The following is a 22,825-nucleotide window of genomic DNA, read 5'->3' as shown; positions in this document are numbered from 1 at the left end:
CTTGCCAGACCTCCGATCCAGCATAGGTAAGTCTGCTTCCCTCGCAGAGCTCCCGGCATTGGTGACAAGGAATATGAACAGATTTGCTGTCAGTTGATCAATGGTCTGGACAGCCAATTGCAGCTTGCCGTTAGCCATTTAAATTTGGCCCTGCAGTGACCCATTGTGGTTTGCCATGTCACTAAGCCCAGACCACTGCCGTTACAAGAGATGAAGAGAAGCAGACCAGAAAGGTGCATGAGCGCAAAAAGGATGAGCCTCTGCAATCACATGGAGGAGTCCTGAGCAGTCTGGAGAAGACAAAGTGTCTTCAAAGTGAGGGGCTGATCAGGAGAAGAGGTGCTGTCAGCTGGAAGGACTGGAAAAAGAGGAAGCATGGGGAGATGATCCGGATCCTTTGTGGAGCAGGTAAATATGATTTACATACTTTCCCTTTTACCACTGTCAGGTACAGTCATTCGGGTGCAAGGCCGGGCCCCTTTAGTTTATAAGACCATGGGGCTTCACAGTTTCCACGCTTTCATTCCATTCTATTTTCAATGTAGTCAATGCGCAAATGGTCCTTGAATGGCTTGTTTATTGCTATATCAAGAGTCTGGAGACAGGCAGTCATTCCTGCGGTAATCATTACTTGATCTTGATCTGTTGATGGCTATAGCAGTGTGCTGGGGGAAAAAATGTTGTGTGTATGTTTCTTGCAGGATAACCCCACCCTTTCAAGCACCTGTTATGGCCTATAAATTGATTTGAGCAGCTTCCACTTTTGTATTTGTCTGAGAGGCATGTTGGTGTCAGTAGCTGAGAGGGGGTACTGGCACTGAATTGCTGTTTTGAGGCTTCTGGGGTACCTCTTTGGTAAGTTGGCTCTCAATTTAAAAATACATATGTATGGCCCAAATATATGGGACTCTCATTGTTTAGAGTAGGACCATCCTTTTAGCAAAAGCGCCTTGGCGTGGCGGATGGCTTAAACATACATTTGCAAATGTGTGCAACAAAGACTTTTGCATTTTTATCTACAGTAGAAATAGCAGATCTGTTGCTGGCTATAGCAGTGTGCTGGGGGGAAAAATGTTGTGTGTATGTTCCTTGCAGGATAACCCCACCCTTTCAAGCACCTGTTATGGCCTATAAATTGATTTGAGCAGCTTCCACTTTTGTATTGATCTATTATCTCTCTGCAAGGAAGATCTTCATGTCTTTAGCGCTGTGAGTGCGGGCTGAATCCCAGACTAGTAGACCTCTTTGGTCACCTCGGAAAACAAGTGGCAGCATTAAATTCAGCCACTTCCTTATAACTGCTTGTGTGCACCAGGCTTTTTCGGTTTCAAGAACGTAAAAGCCTGAAACACGTTAAATTTTATCTTTCTTGCCCTTACTGATGAGATTAGAGGTGTGACGCCAGTTTTCTCTCTTGCCCAGGGCACTAAAATATATAGTTACAGCTCTGCCAACCATACACAAGCACCATCTGGTGGCAGTAGTATAGGTTCCATGTGGTAGTGCTGTTTGTACTAGGTATCAGAGCCGGATTTAGACCTCATAAGGCCCTAGGCAGGATACTGTTTTTGGGCCCCCTCCCTGAAACAATCCATAGCACTATATTTTTGCAGCCTACCATATACCCCTATAGTTACGTAGAAGTGAAAGCATGTGCCGCCGCATGCCTACCATATACCCCTATAGTTAAGAAGATGTGAAAGCATGTGCCACCGCATGCCTACCACATACCCCTATAGTTAAGAAGATGTGAAAGCATGTGCCGCCGCGCAGCGGCGGCACGCCGCCAAAGGAGGTGGGGGTGTGGCTTGCCTCTTTGGGGGCGTACCTAACATGTGAAAAGAGCAAGGCCATCCTGCTGCAGAAAAAGGCACCCCTAAATAATTACCGAGCAGTCCCGTTTTTTTAAGTAGTTGGGTCAAAACAACCTAATAAGTATTTAAGTCAGAACAGAAATATTAAATATTAATATTAAATTAAGTTGTTTGCAAAAATAATACGCATAAATCCAAGGATGTGCCCTTGTCACTTTTGTCCCTCAATCATCACACTATGCCCATTTATTGCCACTTTTGTCCCTTCAAAATATCACCTTTGTGCCCTCTCACTGTCACCTCTGTGCCCTCTCACTGTGTCACCTCTCTGTCCCTTCACTGTGTCACCTCTGTGCCCCTTCACTGTGTCACCTCTGTGCCCTCTCAGTGTCACCTCTGTGCCCTCTCACTGTGTCACCTCTGTGCCCCTTCACTGTGTCACCTCTGTGTCCCTCTCACTGTGTCACCTCTGTGCCCTCTCACTGTGTCACCTCTGTGTCCCTCTCACTGTGTCACCTCTGTGCCCCTTCACTGTGTCACCTCTGTGTCCCTCTCACTGTGTCACCTCTGTGCCCTCTCACTGTGTCACCTCTGTGTCCCTCTCACTGTGTCACCTCTGTGCCCCTTCACTGTGTCACCTCTGTGTCCCTCTCACTGTGTCACCTCTGTGCCCCTTCACTGTGTCACCTCTGTGCCCCTTCACTGTGACACCTCTGTGCCCCTTCATTATCAACTCACACTATGTGCCTCCGTTTTACTTACCTGTCTTTTTCTCTTTTGTATTCCACTTTTCTGTCTTCTGGTCTTCTTGTCTTCCTGTCTTCTTTTTTCTCCACCACGCAGCTCCTCGGTTAGTCCTCACACAGTGGCCGGAAACAGACTTTAAAAAAAACAAAAAAACAGTCACGTGATCGCATGACAGGTCCCAGCAGTCTCTCCTCCTCTCTGTTTCCCCTGAATGAGGAGGAGAGACTGCCGGGACCTATCATGCGATCACGTGACTGTTTTTTTTTTTTTTAAAGTCTGTTGCCGTCCGCAGTCTCTTTTACTATGTCGGCGGACAGAGAAGTATGGCAGGCGGAGGGGAGCACTTCTCCGCCTTGCCTACCCCGCTCACTGCCAGTCCTGACTGGGCCCTCTGGGGACCGCTAGGCCCTAGGCAGTTGCCTAGCGGGAAATCCGGCCCTGCTAGGTATGCCCACCAGTGGAGCTAGATATGCTCCTTGGGCGTAGCAGAACATGCTTCCTTCAGCCGTGCACTAAGCTATGTGCAGCACCTAGGTATTGCTTTAATAATTGTCCTGAAATGATTCTTCAAAAGTAGACATTGCATTTAAAAGCCATAGAAACCAATCAAACATTTGAATTATAGTACACAGATAAAAGTTAAAGTGAAATAAGCCCTCATGTGTCTGATTCGTTGCTTTGCTATTGTAAGGTCATGTATATGTCAGATTTTTGAAGATCTGCAGTTTTGTCTTAATGTCATTAGATAAAAGTTTGCTAACAACATCATCGTCAGTATATTTAATGATGGTTGGCAATCATGGCAAGGACTGGCTGAGCAGGGAGCCATATGTCGCCTGGGGTGAGCCCATTGTGAGCTACCATGGGCTGGGTCATTGACTACCTGCAATTTTTTCCCCTTTAAAATATTCCTAATAGGCTGCTGAGGCAAGTCTCATCCCCCAGGACTAAGATGTGCCAGCCATCCCCTGGATCCCAGCAACACACATGCACAAATACTGTCTTTATGCAAATAAACCATTATTAGTGAGTGCAGCAATTATAGGGTTAAAGATCATTCCACGATTGCTGTCACAGGGCCCAAGCTCATTGTGTGAAGTGAAAACTATCCGTTGACAGTGAAAGGTGTGACGTCATAATGGGCTCGGCTCGCTGGGTGAAGTAAAAAAAAAACGCAAAAAAAAGAAGCGAGCATTAGCAAGCAGGCGGCAGCGGGGACGCGCACTGGAGCGAGCACGCAGACAGTAGATACCCGGATACGATCCTTCTGTAATACCGGGTTTTACTTGTCCGCAAAGATACTGTGGATTTCATAGTCTTATTTACAAGGAGCCGAATCGTTTACTAAACTTTACATAAAAGCTGTATTATGGTGTTCCCCTCTTCTATAGACCAGATATTGCTTGAGGTATATTTAGATGCAGCCGAAAAAGCGCTCAACCCATCGCTGACAGAAAAGGGAAACACAATTTGGCCTCTCATGTCTATATAGACATCTCCCACCTCGTCGAAGTGACCTCGCATGATCGCCACTGTTGATTGGCTGTGTCTGGAAGACGCTGCTAAATTAACCCGTTAAGGATCGCTGCTCTCCTGACGCTGCTGTGGAGGAAGCGGATGAGAGTTCATAAAAGGTGGAATCTGCCAAGGCCAACGGGATGTCAGAAAATAGCCGGCAGTTCTGGAAAAGAAGTTCAAAACTACCGGGCAGGTTAGTTGACAGGAAGAAAAAAAATATCTGGAAGACAAAAGGTTAAATTGTCAAGCCAGCTGTAAGCTTCAATTAGGTGACCCAGGAGGAACAAAATGTTTATTTATATATTTTAATGACCTCTTGATATACTGAAAACACAGTGCCTAATATGTTTCTGTTTTGTATTCTCTCAGCATACAGCCCGTATATGGTGCCCAGCAGCCACCACTTGACAAGAGGTGAGAGCTTACAATTTAACAGGCCTTGTATACAAACAAGTGTAACGAAAACATTTCCAATATGTATTTATTGGGAGTTTGGAGCTTTGATTAGGCTTGGTGATTTAAAATGTATTTTGTGATTTTCTGATCTTAACTCAAGCAAATAAGTTGTATGTATGGAAACTAATATTTCTTGTCAGTGTTAAAAGGCAAATAATTGTTCTGTTCCCATGGATTTAAGTTTGCAAGTTTTCCTGATGCAGGTGACAATTGTGGCCAGTACTATGAAAAGAACTCTCACAACTCCTGGTGACTTTTCAGTGGCCTGCTCTGCTCGACCACATCATAGTGCTGTACATATCAATGCAAATGATGTGAAATGTCAGCTAAGTGTATAGCATAGACTTTATTAATAATAATTATTATATAGTGATTTTCTCTAATAGGACTCAGCACTTTCCAATGGCAATATAAATAACACATGCTACAAAAACATATACAGAAGACATGTACATTAGGTACAGGAGAATGTAGTGGATGCAGCCATCTTGGACGACATGACATTTAGAGGTTATTCCAACACTTTCAACTTCAAATATAGTATAAATTAGTCCCACTAAATGTATTAATATTACAATCATAACCTGTACCACTGTAATAGAGAAGGGAAACTTAAGGTAATTCTTTGCCTATTCTCTCTAAACCTCATTTTCATTCATACTCTAGCCCTCTATGTTCAACCAATGCCCGCCGCTCCACCTCCCCTCTGGTACCCACGTCTTACTCAATTCATTTCAACTCTCACTTGTTCAAGATTTCTTCTGTGCTACACCCCTTCTCTGGAACCATCTCCCTCGTTCTATCAGGCTATCCCCTAGCCTGCAAAACTTCAAACGATCGCTTAAAACCCACTTGTTCAGGAAAGCCTAGAATTCCACTGTCTAAGCTCCCCCCTGCCATCTTCATCCTGCATCTTCATGCGCCTTCTTCACAAACTTGAAGTATTCCTCACCCTCATTCATACTCTGCTCCTCGCATAACCCATTCTTGTTCTTCCATCACTACAGATTCTAGTTCCTTACACTGACTCTCCACTATGTTTCCTATTGGTCTGCTGCCTCCCTCTATATTGTAAGCTCCTGTGAGCAGGGCCCTCTTACCACATGTCCTCCCTCTTATTACCTTTGCCAGCATCCTAGTTTCTTGTTGCATCTCGTCACTAGGCTCCTGTACTTGGTCTCTTGATTTCCCTTGCCTTCACGTATCTATCACTGGCTCTGATCCTGTTAGTTTCGCCCATACTCCTGGGTACAGATTCAGCTTGCTCTCATTTATTACCCCACATCTCCTCCTCCCCTTTTCTAGTCTCTAGGTTTTTCTAGGATTCACTCATACATTTTGCCCTGTGTGACTGCTCACAACTGTTGGTTAAATAGATTTGTATATAGCTAAGAGCACACCTACGTAGATTTGGCTGCCTCCAATGTATATTTGGATATACTCCAAACCCCAGTAAAAACTACAAATCATGTAACCAGAGATAAACATCAATTGGAGCTGCCTCAAAATAGCATTAGAACTGTAAGATACATTGTATTAAATTGCAGTCCTTTTAGATGCCAACACTCCCAATCCTTATTGAATGCCTCAGATGATCTTTCACATCAGTAGAGCAATTCATCAGATGAAATCCCCCATATGAAGCAAAACAAAAGAGGATATATAGGGACCGATCCAATTCGGCCACGTTAGTCAGGATTAACACAGTGCTAGTACAATTACCTTTAATACGGTAACTTTACACCAGATTTTTGCTTGCAGCCCCGAGAGGTGCAAGCAAAAATCAGCGTTAAATTTACTGTACGAACGGTAATACTGCTCACTTTTATCGTACTAATGGTAATAGTGCGCAGGCCACCTTATTCCTAGAATAATGCGGCCGAATTGGATCGGCCCCATAGTGTAATATGTTCAAACATTTTTCATCTGCTCATTTTCAGTCTCTTTAGTCTGGTGACTATAATGACCGTATGTGCCAAAAAGGAACCATACCTTTTAAAACAGTGTCAAGTGATTTCTATTTAATTCTTTACCACTGCTTGTGAAAACAAATTCTTCTGGGGATGTATTTCTCTTTGTGGATATGCACATGCTTACTTGAAATGAAGTTGTTATTTCGTGTTTCTACAATGAAGATTTCTTCCATTCCATGTAGTACATCAAACCAGATACCCTCGTTGTCACATGAGGTAGTGTGTGTATTATAATAGTGCATTACCTCCAAATACACATTTTATTCAAAATACCCATAAAACAATAAAAATAGTTAAAAAAAACAGCTATTGGAGTACAAAGGAGTCCTATTATAACAGGACAAACCATTGTTTATCCTATAATAATAAGCACTGTGTGACCACTGACCACCAGTCTGACAAGTCCAGGCAGTCAATCCACTTAGGCAGAGAGGTTCAGCTGCCAGGCATCAAAACAGTAATTATATTAATAAAAAACAAAACAAAAATAAAAAGTTGGGAAAGAGGGAGAGCGAGAAGTGGCTAGAACTGCAATAGAGATAAAAGAAAGGGTAGGGAAAGCTATACCACAGGAAGGACGTTGTAACTGCTTTAAGTAAAGGGACCACCCATCTACTACTTAATGCTACCTGGCTGGTAAAATTTTCTGAGGGAAAGCACGGAGAATGTATTTTTTGGTGCTTGATAATTATATGGTACAAGGGCTGCTTGGAGTTTTGAAAATATGTATATGGGGCTAAGCGCTGGAATAGTACAGAGCCTCTGAGAGGACAGTCTGTCCCCTTTCACCAGAGAGGAAGACCTACCAGTACGGAGTACAAATACACTTGAGAGATTTAGTTATCTTTTATCAAGCTCCTCGCTTGCTCAAGATAACTGAATCCCTGGAATTACAGGTGGGGGGAATCCATGTTTTCGTAATGTAATGAATACATAACATGATTTTTCTATTTACCTTATCTGATGCTTGTCATCTCTTCAAAATTTGCTGTGACGCAGATTCTGTTTTTCACTTTTTGTCCTCTTGTGATGTGATGTGTTTTTTGTTTACCCCTCTTGCTTTCCTTATCCCACAAACTATATTCCCAAAAAATGGAAAATAAAAATAAATTTGTTTTCTCTTTCATCGATCTGGGGGACACTGCTTAACCATGGGGTTAAGTAGGGTAGGGAGGAGTTTGGCACCTAAATAGTTCATTTCCAAGCTGCCGACAGGCCCCTCCCCCTGCCAACCTCCACAGGAACTCTGTTTATTGTAGGTGCCCAAGGAGTTGGGCTGAAGATTAAGACCTGCTGCACATGAATTATATTCACTGTGGTTAAGGTTTTTATTTTTATTTTAAACGTTATTTTCAACTTTATAAGGAATAGACAGGTGTGCTCTGTGATACAGAGCACACTTGTCCGGAGAAGCAGCGATCAGCAGGGGCTGAACGGCTCCCGCTGACAGCTTCAGCACAAGACTGTGAGTGCTTCTCACAGTGTGACACACTGCTGCAGGGTCCGACGCTGCCATGAGCAGAGAGCACCGGGACGCCTGCTGTCCCCGGGGGGCCATGATGGAGGATGGAGCATACCAAGTCCTCTCCTCTGTGAAGGAGGAGGGGAACTTGGTAAATGGCAGTGCTGTACAAAGCGCTATATGGGGCATGTTTTTAGCAGATGCCAGGCGATTCTACTTAGCAGAGAAGTAGAAATCACTGGCATACTGCAGAGAAGCAGAGACAGAGCGCAAGGGGAGTTGAGAACCGAACCCATCTCTCCCCACCCCCTGCTGAAGGAGGATGTGGAGGATTCCTCTGATGCCAAATGTCGAAAAGGAAGAAGACAGCAGCCATTCTGAGAAGGATTTGCAGCTGCTGACAGGCTTCTCTCTGCTAAGTACTATTTATACTCTCTATAAGTGCTAGATAGGGAAGTATAGATATTGTGGGCACATATTGGGGAAGAGCTTAATTTTATAAGAGTTTATAGCTCTCTCACTGGCAGAAATACTACCTTTTGACTTGTTCATAGATTAGTTCGTATTTTTTGTGTAATATCTTGTGTGTATGTGCCTATTCTTTTCTTTATTTTTTTGCTTAAAATGACAGAAAAGTAAAGCAACACATGGCAAGTATTTTGCCTGTTTCAAATGTAAGACTAAATTGGTTGGTGAACATCTGGATCAAGGGGAGCTTTGTGCTGATTGCGCTGCGGCGCCTCTTGCGGAGCAGCCTAAGTACAGTTACATTCAGGTTACAGATGATCCTGAGTGGGTGTCCGCTTTGACACAGGGGGTTGGTACCCTGGTTAAGCTACTATCTAAGCCATCTGAGATTCCAGCGGTAGCTGCGGTGTTACCCTCTAACTCTGGAATGGTAGCCTCCATTAGTTCAGGCGGGACTAGGGGGATGATAGGTTCTTTGCCCCCGGCAGTAGGACAATCTCCTCCCCTGTCATCTCAGGTATCGCCCCCTTTCGGGGGGACGCTGGATGGTCTGCAGTGGTTAAAGGTTTGGATCGGTTAAACCATTTGCTGGAAAATTGTAGATATTTACCTAGAAATAAAGCCATAGATCAGCAAATCCGCTGTTGTCTTTGTCTGACTCAGAGGGATCCTCTGAGGAAGAAGGAAATTGCTAGAGGACTCTGATCCTTCATTGGTAGAATTAGAGGAGGGTTCTAGGTACCAAGGTATAGACAATCTGGTAAAGGCAGTATGTCAGACCTTGGGATTTGTGGATGTGGAAGATACTAGGTCTTCGGACCGGTCTCATTTTAAGAAGGTTTCTAAACAGGCAATTCACTTTCCACCCTCTGTAGAGTTGAGAGAGATTGCAGAGGCGTCTTGGAAACAGCTGGAAAAGAGGTTTAATATGCCTAAGAAGGTATGGGTCATTATATCCTCTGCAAGAGGAAGATATGGCCCGCTGGGAACAGATAGCAAGAGTAGATACTCTGGAGGCAAGGTTGGTCTGCCAGACTACACTGCCGGTACTAGGAACAGCTTCTTTGCAGGATCCGACTGACCGTAAGTTGGAAACTTTTTTGAAGTCTGTCTTTACAGCTGCTGGTACAAACTTCAGACCTGCGTTTTCAACGGCTTGGGTTGCCAGAGTGATGGAAGCATGGGCTGGGCAGTTGGCGGGCTGGGCAGTTGGCATCCACTTTGCAGGATTCGAAGTTCCTTCCTTGCCATGCACCTGAAGGAAGCGGCAGGCTATGTGTATGAAGTGGCCCAGAATTCGGCATCCATATCTTCTATTTCGGCTACAGCTGTAGCAGCCAGAAAAACTCTATGGTTGTGGTTTTGGGATGCGGATGTGGAATATAAGAGATAGTTAGAATACCTTCCTAACGCTAGTGGAGTATTATTTGGTCCAGAATTGGACTGCTGGATTTTGCAGGCTACGGGGGGAAAGAGTACCTTCTTGCCTGTCAATACTCCAAGGTCTAGAGCTCCGATGTTTAGTTCCTTCAGACAGCCCTTTCGGGGGGCCGTGTCTGGCAGAGGTCAGACAGTCAGATCTAGATTTTCTGGAGGGTAGGAGACAATCACTTCGGGGAATGTCCGCCTCTTCCTCTTCGGGACGCCCCTCGTCCAAACTTACGAATAAAACGGCAGCATGGCTCCCACCCTCCTCTATTAGTGGTGGTGGGGTGGGGGGCGTCTGCTACTGTTCAGAGAACAGTGGGCAGAGTCATCAGGGGACATGTGGATTGAGGGAATCATGGAAAGAGGTTACATGATAGACTTGATGGGGCCAGCTCCTCACAGATTTTTTGTAACCAGTTTGCCCCGTCATCCACACAAGACAGGCAATGCTCCATTGTGTCGATATGCTTCTTTCACAGGGAGTTATTGTAGAGTTGCCAGAGGACCAAAAGAGGCAGGGGTTTTATTCCAACCTCTTTTTGGTCTAGAAGCTGGACGGTTCATTCAGGCCAGTGCTGAACCTCAAACAGCTAAATCTTCACCCAAAGGTAATCTCATTTCGGATGGAATCCCTGAGATTGGTCATCAACTTTCTGGAGGCGGGTCAGTTCATGGCGTCGATAGAACATGGAGGTAGGCGTCCTTGATGTCCAATCTGGTAACAGCATCAGCCTCTTCTCAGATTCACGGTGAGTTCAGCTCACTATCAATTCAGGGGCTCTTCCATTTAGTCTTGCAACAGCCCCAAGGGTGTTTACGAAGATTATGGCAGTTATGGCGGCCTGTCTTCATACCAGAGGGGTACAAATAGTACCCTATCTGGACGATTTGCTAATTAAGGCTGCGTCAGAGCAGTTGTTGGAACAACATCTTTAGCTTACTGTTCAGGTTCTGGAGAGGCATGGTTGGCTTTTGAACCGACCAAAGTCACAAATGATACCTTGCCAAAAGATGTAATTTCTGGGACTAATAAAGGACACGCATGCCAGAGGGTTTTTCTTCCAGAGGACAAGATAAGGTCCTTGCAGGAGTGGACAAATAAGGTTCTGTCCTGCAGGAGGCCGCCGGTTCTCCTGTGTATAAAGATGTTAGGAAAGATGGTGGCATCTTTCGAGACTCTCCCTTATTGCTGGATTCACTTGAGGTGTTTCCAATGGCACATGTTGAAGAAATGGACAGGGTCCCATCTGAAGTTGGATCATTAGTGGATGATATCACCAGAGGTGAGACAGTCCCTCAGATGGTGGCTGGAGAGAGACAATCTGATGGAAGGCAGGTCTTTTGCTCCATGGTCTTGGATCATAGTATCCACGGACGCCAGTCTAAGAGGGTGGGGGGTAGTGGTCCTTCACCTGAGACTGCAGGGACTGCGGTCAGTACAGGAGTCTTTTCTGCACATAAATGTGCTGGAACTGAAGGCCATGTGGAAGGCATTGCAGGGATCCAGAGTGTTTTGCAGGGAAGGCCGGTTCGCATTCAGTCCGACAATGCCACGGCAGTCTTGTACATAAACAGACAAGAAGACACCAAGAGTGCAGAAGCAATGAAGGTGACATTTCAGATCTTGCCTTGGGCCGAAAGATATGTGCCCGCGCTGTCTGCAATTTTTAACCCAGGAATTCAGAACTGGCAGGTGGATTATCTAAGTCTGCACGAAGTTCTGCTGGGAGAGTGAGCTCTTCATCCGGAAGTTTTTAAAGTCATTGGTAGACAGGTGGGCACGTCCAGATCGAGATCTGATTGAGCTGCGCGTAAACAAGAAGGTTCCAGAGTTTTGCAAGAGCAGGAGATCCACTAGCAGTAGCGGTGAATGTGTTGACAATGCCATGGGACTTCAAGTTAGGTTACCTGTTTCCTCCCATATCAGTGATTCCCAGCGTCCTTCCGAGAGTCAAGCAGGGAGGTCGGCCAGTCATTCTGGTGGCGCCAGCTTGGCCATGAAGAGTCTGGTATCCAGGAGTTCTTTTTATGGCAGTGGGCCTGGGTATTCGGTTACCCCTTCGGAAAGATCTGCTGATTCAGGGACCATTCTTGCATCAGAATTTAACTGGCTTTTGAAGCCAGTCTGTGGAAATCCAGAGGGTTTTCTTCCAGGGTAATTGATACCCTTATCAAGAATAGAAAGCCAATTTCGGCTTGAATTCACCATCGCATCTGGCGTATATACAGAAGATGGTGTATGAATAAGGCCTGCAGTTCAGAGTCTTTTCATCTTGCTAGGTTTCTTGCTTTTCTACAAGATGGCTTGGATGGAGCTCTTCGATTAGGATCTTTAAAGGTTCAGGGGTCAGCTATGTCTGTATTTTCACAGACGGTTGGCTGAGATTCCAAATGTTAAGACTTTCTTACAGGGAGTTCTTCATATACAACCTCCCCATGTTACTCCAACGAATCCTTGGATCTTAATTTGGTCCTTAATATGCTGCAGGAGCCTCTGTTCGAACTGCTAGTCGCCAGAGTTATGGTTTTTACCCTGGAAGGTGGTTTTCCTTCTTGCTATTGCCTCAGCTCGGAGGCTGTCTGAGCTGGGGACTTTGTACTGTCGTGAACCTTATCTGGTCTTTCATGATAGAGCAGTCCTAAGGACAATTACATCATTTCTTCCTAAGGTGGTTTCTGGTTTTGATGTAAACCAGGAAAGAGTGTTCACAGTGGATCCTCAGGGATCTGGAACAGGGAACATGAGATTTTTGGATGTGGTTAGGGCTGTACGAATTTATGTCAAGAGAACTGCGAAGATTCGTAGGACAGATCCTTTATTTATCTTGTTTGATTTTTTAGATGTGGATGGCCAGCATCTAAACAATCTATTGCTAGGTGGCTTACTCTGACTATGAAGCAAGCTTATGTCAGTGCTAACCGACCAGTGCCAGAGCGTATTGTTGCCCACCCATTCTCCCTTTCTGTTGGGGCGTCTTGGGCTTCATGGAATGGGGCCTCAGTGGATCAGTTATGCAGAGCAGCCACCTGGTCCTCGGTCCATACTTTCACAAAATGTAACCAATTCAATGTTTTTGTGTCTTTGGACGCCTCATTTGGCTGTAGTGCTCTATGTGCTGGGGTATCAGAGCGGTCCCACCCTTCAAGGGGGCTGCTTTAGTAGCTCCCCATGGTTAAGCCGTGTCCCCCAGATGGATGAAAGAGAAAAGAGGATTTGTACTTGCGATCGATTTCTCTGATTCCATCTGGGGGACACTGCGATCCCTCCCTTCTGCTTTCTTCTGTGTGTTCTTGGTTGGCCTATCTTCTTGGGGCTTTTTAATCAAACTGAGTTCCTGTGGGGGTTGGCAGGGGGAGTGGCCTGTTGGCAGCTTGGACATTCGGTATTTAGGTGCCAAACGCCTCCCTACCCTACTCAACCGCATGGTTAAGCAGTGTCCCCCAGATGGAATCAGAGAAATCGATTTATTGTAAGTATAAAGCCTCTTTTTGATTTTTATACGGTGTGTCAGGGGGGGTGTGGTGTCAAATATTGGTTTTACCCCAAACACCATACTACCTTGATAAAGCATTCCTCTCATTCCTTACATTACTTTGTCTCTGTAAAGAAGAACTTTTCAGCAGTATTAGATATTTATGTAAAGCTTGTGTGAGGTGTAATTTTGGATACTTAATTTTTGGTGTTTAATCCAGCCCAGTAATTCATCAGGTCCATCTTAAAAATATTTTTAGTTGGTGAAAAGGAAAATATTGTGGAATTGGGAAACTATATTTTAATAGATTTATTGAAGCAAATTGTAGATGTTTGGCTGTTTCCATTTCTGTTCTTTAACAACAACGAAATAGAAAATAAATGTAAATCAGACTTTGCTACATACCATTTATATTCTGCATACCTGCCTGTAAAATTCTATACATTTTTAAATTTAACAGCTTACTCAGAATTCTACAGTAAAGTCACCTGACCTGCGAGTGTTTAGTATATAGCAATTTGACTTTTTTTTTTTTTTTTTTTTTTTTTTTTTTTTTCTTTCTGTTTGTGATATTATGGTAATAAAAGTCCTATTATGTTTTCAATGGTGGTCACAAACACAAACTTGATTCAAACTACATGCAGGCATAGTATTAGTATTTTTATAATTAACTACGATTCGTTCATAAAGTGTCCTACTGGTGTAAACACGTTGGGGGAAAATGTACAATGGAAAAACATGTTGCCTGTAGTAACCAGTCTGGCTTCTATGTATTTTGTGAACTACACTAGAAATATTAGTTAGGATCTGGTTGATTACTATAGGAAACTTTACCCTTTTTTCTTTGTATCACTTGTAATAGTTGTCACATTGCATTTTCACTTATTTATTGTCTTTTGCTTGTCTTGCAACTGTTTTTAAAATATCATTAATCTATAGCATGCAGTCCTCTGAGCTTTCATCTGCGGCCCACAGCTCCTTCTTGCTTTCTTGTCAGATTGTTGTAGTTTATCTGTTTAAAATGGCTGCTGATTTGTTATTACAGATAGGTGTCTTTTTCTTTGATTAAATGTATTGCTTTAACTTACTACTGAGATTAAAGGTAATTTGTGACATTTCCGAAGGTTAGAGGGCTCCCCATATGGCCCCTGGAGTGTATTATGCTGTCCATCACCGCAAGGAGATGCAAACATTAGTAGTTAGGCGCTCTTCTAAACAAATTGATATTATGCTGCTCCTTATTTAAATCAATATTACAGTAACCAGGTTTTAAGGGGTGCAAAACTTTGCAAATATTTATTATATATCTCCACTTTCATAATAGATGAATTTAATCACATACATGTAATGCCCTATTTAGGAACACTCTGATAGGAGGTTTGGCCAATAATAGATTTAAAGCAGTTTAATAACTGTTGGTAGTGAGCCAAGTAGGAAAAAACATTAAATAAAAGTAATGCACAACGAATACTAGAAATGACTTGTAAATGCTCGTATGTTATATAAAGTATTGATAAATGTCGTTGTGCTTCTGTTTTTGTAAATGGGTTACTGACAGCTGGACGCCGGTAGCACAGTTCTCTGGATCATACAGTGCTTTCCCTATTTCATCTATCTAAGTAATAACTGCTGTAAATCTATTAATGGCCATACCTACTATTAGAGTGTTCCTAACTAGGGCATTACATGTATGTGAGTAAATTCATCTGCTATTAAAGTGGTGATATGTAATAAATATTTACAAATTTTGCACCCCTTAAAACCTGGTTTCCACCAGGAGATGATTTCATGTGATAGATTAGGGCTTGTCCAAAATAATAATTTGCTACTTTGATGCACTATTGTGGTCAGTTAAAAGTGTAACAGATCAAAATTTATCTTTTTAGGTGAAGTTAAACAAAAGTAATCAAAAATAATTAACAAACCACAAGTAATACCCTTTCCAAATGTTAAGTCGCTCTAGTAAATTTGATGGGCATAATACGGTTTTGTTTGGGTTTATTCTAAAAGGCATAGAATTAGGGTTTGGTCTCACATTTTTTATTCAAACCCTCTCTGAAACCCACCACTGTTAAAAGAATAAATAAATTGTAATGAAAAAAACCTTGTTACTCAAAGATAACTAGTGTTACATGTTCAACAAATTAAAAACAAAGGAAGTACAGTCTCCAATATTGCATTGCAATTACAGATGTGGGATCTATTTTACGATTGGGATTTGGGGGGTCTATGTTATTAAAATCATGCAGTGAATAGTGCTGTGTTAAGAAATGTTAAATGGGTTATCGTAGGAGAACTATTCGATTTCTCCTGCCATGAACCCTTCATACACTTTTTACTGAGAACTGCAGTTTTCTCTGTTTAAAAGAATCCTCTCACTGTAATACCTAGACCCCTTACGGTTTTCTGGTTGAGGATTTTTTCCTGTAATTTGGTGCACTAGCTCTAAAGTATGCTAAGATACATAAATTAGTCCTGTTTTACGCACATTGTCCTATTCTTATTACGTTTTTTAAGAGTGCTCTTCACAGTGACTGTAAATAAAAAAAAATAATAAAAAAACGTTCTCAGTGATCATGTCTTGGTTTTACCCGGTCACTGAAAAAAGTGATTATTTTTTTTTGTTTTAAACTTCCTAGATAATGTATCCACAGCCATCCAAACAAATTTCAAATTAACCATATTGCTTACTTATTACTAATGAATCTGACCTGGTGACCCAAACTGTTCTATTTCCCCTCTGGCCATCTGTGGTCTATAGCACATTTCACCTCTCACACAGTTTGCCAGAAGTATTTGTATCCATGTAAGAAGAGAAATAAATCTTCATAATTTTATTGAGCCTGTCATTTATGATGCACCCTGTGTAACAGTTTACAAATGTCTGATAACTTAGAGGTTATCAGTCTATTTTTAGTAGATTTTCCTGTCATTGGACAGTTTCATAAGTGCTAACCTCAGACACCCCCTCCCCTTCCATTGGCACTTTATACAATATATCTGCACTCTCTTCTCCAGAAATATTTAGCTGCTGTGGCCATATCTGATGTGGCTACAGCTTGTGTTCCCCTCCCCCACACTCTTCAAAACTGGGTATACAACAGACAAGTAAGAGGAAGAATTATGAGAAAAAGGGTCTATCTCATTGTGCACGGAGATCTTGCCTAGATTTAGAGTAGAATCCAAAAACAACAATAAAATCGTATCTGATATTGTGCCAGAACTTTTTTTTTTTTTTAAACACTATATGAGGATTAGGAAAACATACTTATTTTGTTATTTCATTTTTTTTTCTTTACAGTGCCTTCTTATGCAGCTAATATTGATCTTTTTTAAATAAATACAGCCTTCTCTTACAAACTTTATGGCATATATTTTACAGTTTTCGATCCAATCACTCAAGGGTACACATACGTCATCTTAAGAGTAGAAAAGCCTCCAGTTTCCATGAGTTTGCAAGGAATACAAGTGATGCATGGGACATTGACGACGACGATGATGATGAAAGTGAAGAGATTCTGCACTCCATGTCCTATCAGACTCTTGGCTCTAAAATTGCTGATGTTACAGATGTGGAGATGACAGAGTCTAACTTCAGAATGCCAGCAGAAAATGCTAGCCAAACTGTCATGACGTCTGTGAGTGACGATCAACTACATAGAGTTACAACAGGTTAGTATCTCAGCGCCCACAATAAATATTTAATTTGGGCACACCCAGTATAAAGTAAAAGCAACACAGTCAAGTGAATTGCATGCAACTTATGTGTCAACATACCTTTTAAATAAGTAGATACCATATAGTAAATATGGTAAAATTTTGCACAAAAATGTTTACTACTTGTTAAAATGGAAGTCTTTACATAGAAAAGCTTCACGAATTATCACTTTGATGCAATGGGTAGTATTTTTTATTTTTATTTTTTATTTTTTTTAATTGCTATAAATGGCCTCATTTCTATAGGTTAGCTGGCTAGTTCCATGTTAATTGGGTGAGTATAAATATATGAAAGATTCTTCCAACACATGCTTTTATGCAATTAGTACAAACTTAGAAATTGGGCAAAACATAAGGCCTTCACCATGTATTATGGGTCTCCCTTAGCATACATACAAATCATTTACCTGTGACAGATACAGAAAGACATTATTCTGCAATAGCAGCATACCATGTTACTTGTTAATCAATTGGTCAGATACTGAACAGAACTGTCCCTGAATACATCGCTGTCACCATTTTTAACTGTTTATTAAACATTTGCATCCCAATTTCTAATTTTTGATGTTATTACCCCCACAACTATTGTTTAAAATATAATTTTTTTTATTTTGTGAAAAGTGTATATTAAATTAAATGGACATTACGCTAGAAATGTATGCTAGCAGCGATGCACTACTGTGGATTCCCCTAGCCATTTTTAAAACATCAAACTGATTTTTAGAAGTGGTGTCAAAGAAGGTCTCTACCTTTACTTTACTCTACAATTGCCATAAGAGGGTGAGGCCGGTCATTCCTTGACCTGCACAGGTACTATATTGCGTATTGCTGGTTACTACTGACTAACGGTCTTCTACATTTCTTTACACGCTGGTGTTTTTAAATGCTGCTGGGGTGTACTTCTGTTGAGGACTTCAGAAATGTACTTGTCAGGATTCACTAGGATGAGTGGGATCCTTCTGTTCTGCCTGGGATTGATGGTACTTCACCCAGAGGCACGGAATCTAACAAAGTGGAAGGTTTTCACCAGAGGTTCCCGCAAGGGAATTTGGGCTTGACAGCTTCCACCCTGCAGGTCGCGGCCCTCTAGGGGAGTTCCCAGTGAGCGGTGATAAAGAACCTAGTACAGAGAAGAATGTAGGCACTAGATAGCCACAAATGAGTGGGACTACTGAGTGATGCTTATTGATAGTCCACAGAGAGATAGTAGGTGATTTGCAGCAATACACTTGGAGAGATGGTAGCGATGATCTGCAGTAGTTACCACTAACGAGTGGAGCAGGTAATAGGTGATTGCAGCAGCAGAGTGCATGAGCTGCTTCCAGGCCAGGAGTCTGCCGAGAAGAACCAGCACTGAGAGGTGCTGGGAGGAGTCTTATAAATGATATGTAACCAATAGATGAGCAGGACAGGTGAGATGATCACCTGCGCATGTGCAGAGCTGATTGCTGGCCTGACAACCAGGGAAGAAGCAGGGAATGAGAAATCAATGATATTCAGGTTACCGGGTGGCAGCCGTGGGTGAGCGGCGTGTGACAATACTCTTTTGAGGTACTTTCTATAACCCTAAATCACCCCATAAACTAGCCAGTCCTGTGCCATAAATCTGTCACCAGTTGGTTCCACAATGCCTCCATTTGATGTATTCCCTCCTGCTTACATTTTTTATGATTCAACGACCTCTTTTTTTTTTTATTCTGCCAAATATAGCATTAAATACATTGTCTATATTTCTACTAAACATTCTATGGGCCCGATTCAATCTGGTCACGTTATTCTAAGAATAACGCAGCGCTAATTGTATTACTGTTAATGCTGTAATTTTAACCCAGATTTTTGCCCGTTATCCATTTGAGGCTTTATAGTTTAGGAGTGTATTAGAAAGGTTACACATACGTCATGTTAAGAGTAGAAAAGCCTCCAGTTTCCATGAGTCTGCAAGGAAACATCTTACACTTTATGGACCTGTTGGGCTTGGTATAAAATGTCACAATTTTAAGTGCATGTGGTTTGCTTCTAAGATTCCTTTCTTTCTATGGTAACCCCCCCCCAGTTTTGTTGAAATTGAGACAGACCCCTCCTCCTCTCTGTGGGATTTTAACTTTTCCTCATTAAACAAGCGCGAACACTGCATAAAATTTTACATATCAGAGATTGTCTAAAAAAGTTTGATAATGAGTTTAATGTGAAGTTCATATTATTTCTCAGCTACTTTTTTATAAATCCCCCCCCCCCCCCACAAAAAATATGTTCCTTTAAAAATTTTTTACATTTAATAAATGATGTTACCACTTGTGAGCTCTTTATAACTATTAATCCATTGTCTTCAAATATGACTAGTGTACTGTCAAACTAAAGTATCTGAGCACAGAACTTACTAGTGATTCACAGATTTCAAGGGAAAATGACAGTCTGTAAATGCTGAATACAGTGCTCGCATATGTGAATTGAAGATATGTCTCTAAACAAGATTGTGACCATGGTTGAGCGAGCACTTTTTTTTTTCCTCTGGATAAAAGTCCAAAAAACATTAGCGATACCAGAATAATTGATAAATCAATATCTTCAGATGCAAAACCAACTTTTCACAACCCTGTTATTATATTTTAGAAGAGACTTGTTTTATCTATATCAAATTAATTTTGATGCTTAATGTAAAGTTTTATTTCAATCGCAGTCTAGAAGCACTTCAGTTTAATGCTATGTTGACTTTTTTTTTCTTGTCCATATCCTTAGATGTAAGGAAACATCAGTCGCATCCTTTCCGCCCTATTATCCCTCTTGTTGCCAGGATATCTGATCAAAATGCATCTGGAGCACCCTCTGTGACACTGAGAGAGAAGACACGACTTGAAAAATTCAGACAACTACTTTCCTGTTCAAGCACTGACCTTGGTGAGATTTAGTAACCTAATGGAATTGTATTCATGAAAAACTAATGTAGGTAATCTTCATAGTAACAATAATGACTTCAGTGTTCTCCCCCAGAATTTTTTTGCCAGCTGGGTGGCATCAAGAAGTAGCAGGGTAGGGGCCTTCCCAATAATTAAAATGTTGAAATCCTGACTTTATATTGATTTAACTTCGAGATTAACATTTTATATTTCTCTATCCTACCACTGGGGGACACTGCGTTACATTAGGGTATAGTAGGTGGGACTGGAGTTAGGCACTTATAAACTTGTTTGTTTCCCTGACTCCTCCCCCACTATGCCCCTCCTCTGTGGCTGACTTCAGTTGTTGTAAGTACCTTCTGGAGAAAGGTCACTTCTGTATAGGCTCCTGCCTATACTTAGTTTAGCAGTAGGTTTTCCTGTTTTTATTTTTGTTCCATGCCAAGACCCAGAGGAGTGAATAGTCCCGGGGATTCCGTCACTCTGAGTTCCAGCGCAGGTAAGCAGCTCTTCAGCTCGCTTCCCTCGCACCTCTGCCGGCAGTCTTCCCCTAGAAGAAAACGAGCAAAGGGACCATGTTTTATTTACAAGTATGCCTTTAAAGGCAGCTTTATTTGGGGCATATATATATATTTATTAATTTCGGAAGCCTCCCCCCCCTCCTCCGTGCTTAGACAACAAGCAGCGGGGGAGAAGGACAAGCATCGCACTCTGTGGAGGCGATGAAGTCAGTGAGACCGCACGCTTCCTGGGCATGGCAGCGCGGCGGTTCTCACTTCCAGCGGCTGCAGCCATATTCTATATATAGGCTGAGCGGTGGTGAGCAGAAGCGGCCATGTTAAGGGAGGGGAGTACACCTCCCCCTCCTTCTCTCACTCCCTAATGACGCGAATGGTGGCTATCTTGGATCCGGAGCACACACATCAAGTGCATGCTGTTCCTGACTCTGCCTCTCTTCACCGGGTAATGCAGTATCGTTTTTAATTCTGTTTTTAAACAATTGTCAGCCTGTTTGCCACACAGTCAGGATCTTTCTTTCAGGATCCTGTGACTGCTGTTTATATTATAGGATTACCTATTAGTCAATATGGTAGTTTCCTATCCTCCTGTGACATATTTTGCTTTTCAAGCAGATGTACATTCATATGGGAATACATATCTGTATAATATTCCACATAGTATTGTGGTTAACTTTTATACAGTTTTCCAAATATTCGGTATGTCTGAGGAATTACCTAAGGGGTAATAGACACGCTGTTTTATATGCTCTACATCAGGGTTGTCCAACCCGCGGCCCAGCACGCCTGTAAATGTGGCCCAGAAGGAGTTTTGGTTGTGGCAAGGGGTCAGCACTGTTAATGGAAAAAAAAATCCTGCAAAAAAATAAAAGAAAATACTTACCTTGCGGTCACGTCAGCTGGTACTCCGGCTCCCTCCCTTGTCTCCTCCTCCGTGCGGTGCTCGCAGTGAATGTCGGGCGTGGTGTCATCATGCCCAACATCCATTGCGGAGCGCAGTACAGAGGCGTCACCCGCACGAGAAGAACAATCAGCAGCACAGAATTGGAGAAGAGGACAGGAGAACAAGCCGATTAAAAGGTAAGTTAAGGGGGATTTTTTTTAATATTTCAAGGGACGCTGACCAGTGACTAAAAGTCACCTGGTCCTGGAGCATCATGGACCTTATTCCCTGCTACATACTTTTACTTGTAATACTAATGGGGCATTATATATTATTCTCTTTGGCCCATTATAAGTTGTTATCCCTTAACTAACATAGTGGTGTAATTAGCAAAACAGGTCACAATTTGGGGTCACAGTGGTGTATATGTCAGGTACCGCAGGCCTGGTCAGGGCACCCTGATATACAATGCCTGGCTTAAATGATATTGCATCGCAACAATGCAAAAAGTGATTATAGTATAATAACTAGAGAGGAGTTTTTGAACAGGGCGATTGAAAGATAAATATAGGGGGATTTGAAAAAAAAGTGATATAGATATATATATATATATATATTCTTCAAATTAATTGTTAGACAACCTTATTTCCTGTTACTTTGTCTACTTTTCCTTATGTTTTCTAATGGATCAACTGGGAAATAGGAGTGACATTATATATGTGTGAAATGTAATTTTTAAATTATCTTTTCCACAGCTTAGCCCGAATGCCTCGGCACAGACTGCGACGCTAGGGTCTACAAACAGGGTGCTCCCATTTCGGTGTCAGCTGTTTTGCAGAAACAGGTCTGGTCTAAATCACTGTCGCTTCTGGTGGCCGAACGCATTAAGGTGATTTTTAAAATTCTAAATGGTACGTGAGTATACTCTTTTTCATGCTTCTACACATGTTTACACTGTGCTGGTTAAGCACCCACACAGCTTGTATCTGTCCGCTACCACAGAAGCGGCATTACGCTGTTCAGGTATAAAACCATCCGGACAAAGATGCACCATCTTCCACAGATGGAGAGGATTTTATCTTTGACTGTTGCCACAGTCAGAATAAGGATGTAGTTTATTCCTCACCAGAGGATGTCTATCTCCATCTTTTACTATCGAGGAATATTCTTGCTGATTACGCTCACAAGGTGGATAATCCCAGCTTAAACTGTACACAGTTTTCGCATTTGCAAGACAACAGTCTATACTTGGTTTTCAATTTTCAACCTAAGCCTTAGTGACACCCTAGTTGGGAAAATGTTTTTCCTCATATCTTAGACTCGGTGTCTGTCTTTTGTCAAAGACCAGGTACACAGTAATAGACTGGCTATATTTTCTCCTCCCCTAATTCTCCAGAGTCAATACAAGGGAAGTAATCCCTGTTGGTGACAATTCTGTGGCTCTTCAGTTCTCTTATTCTGCTGTTCCCGGCAG

At 42.2% G+C, this 22,825-nt stretch overlaps 1 protein-coding gene across 1 annotated transcript in view; it reads left to right on the top strand.

Annotated features, from left to right (window-relative positions):
* The first annotated feature begins 3,782 nt into the window (after positions 1-3,782).
* Positions 3,783-22,825, top strand: part of TBC1D22B (TBC1 domain family member 22B) — a 51,101-nt gene continuing 32,058 nt past the window's right edge. Inside the window, exons 1-4 of the mRNA XM_075195916.1 lie at positions 3,783-4,272; positions 4,449-4,493; positions 16,722-17,011; positions 19,793-19,951. Of these exons, the coding sequence (XP_075052017.1) occupies positions 4,220-4,272; positions 4,449-4,493; positions 16,722-17,011; positions 19,793-19,951 (547 nt within the window). The 5' untranslated portion in view covers positions 3,783-4,219. The remainder of the gene's footprint in view (positions 4,273-4,448; positions 4,494-16,721; positions 17,012-19,792; positions 19,952-22,825) is intronic.

Source organism: Mixophyes fleayi, chromosome 2 (genome assembly GCF_038048845.1).
Source record: "Mixophyes fleayi isolate aMixFle1 chromosome 2, aMixFle1.hap1, whole genome shotgun sequence".
Classification (NCBI taxonomy): Eukaryota; Metazoa; Chordata; class Amphibia; order Anura; family Limnodynastidae; genus Mixophyes; species Mixophyes fleayi.
The sequence above is the reverse complement of the archived record's forward strand: the minus strand, read 5'-3'. Positions and strand labels throughout refer to the sequence as shown.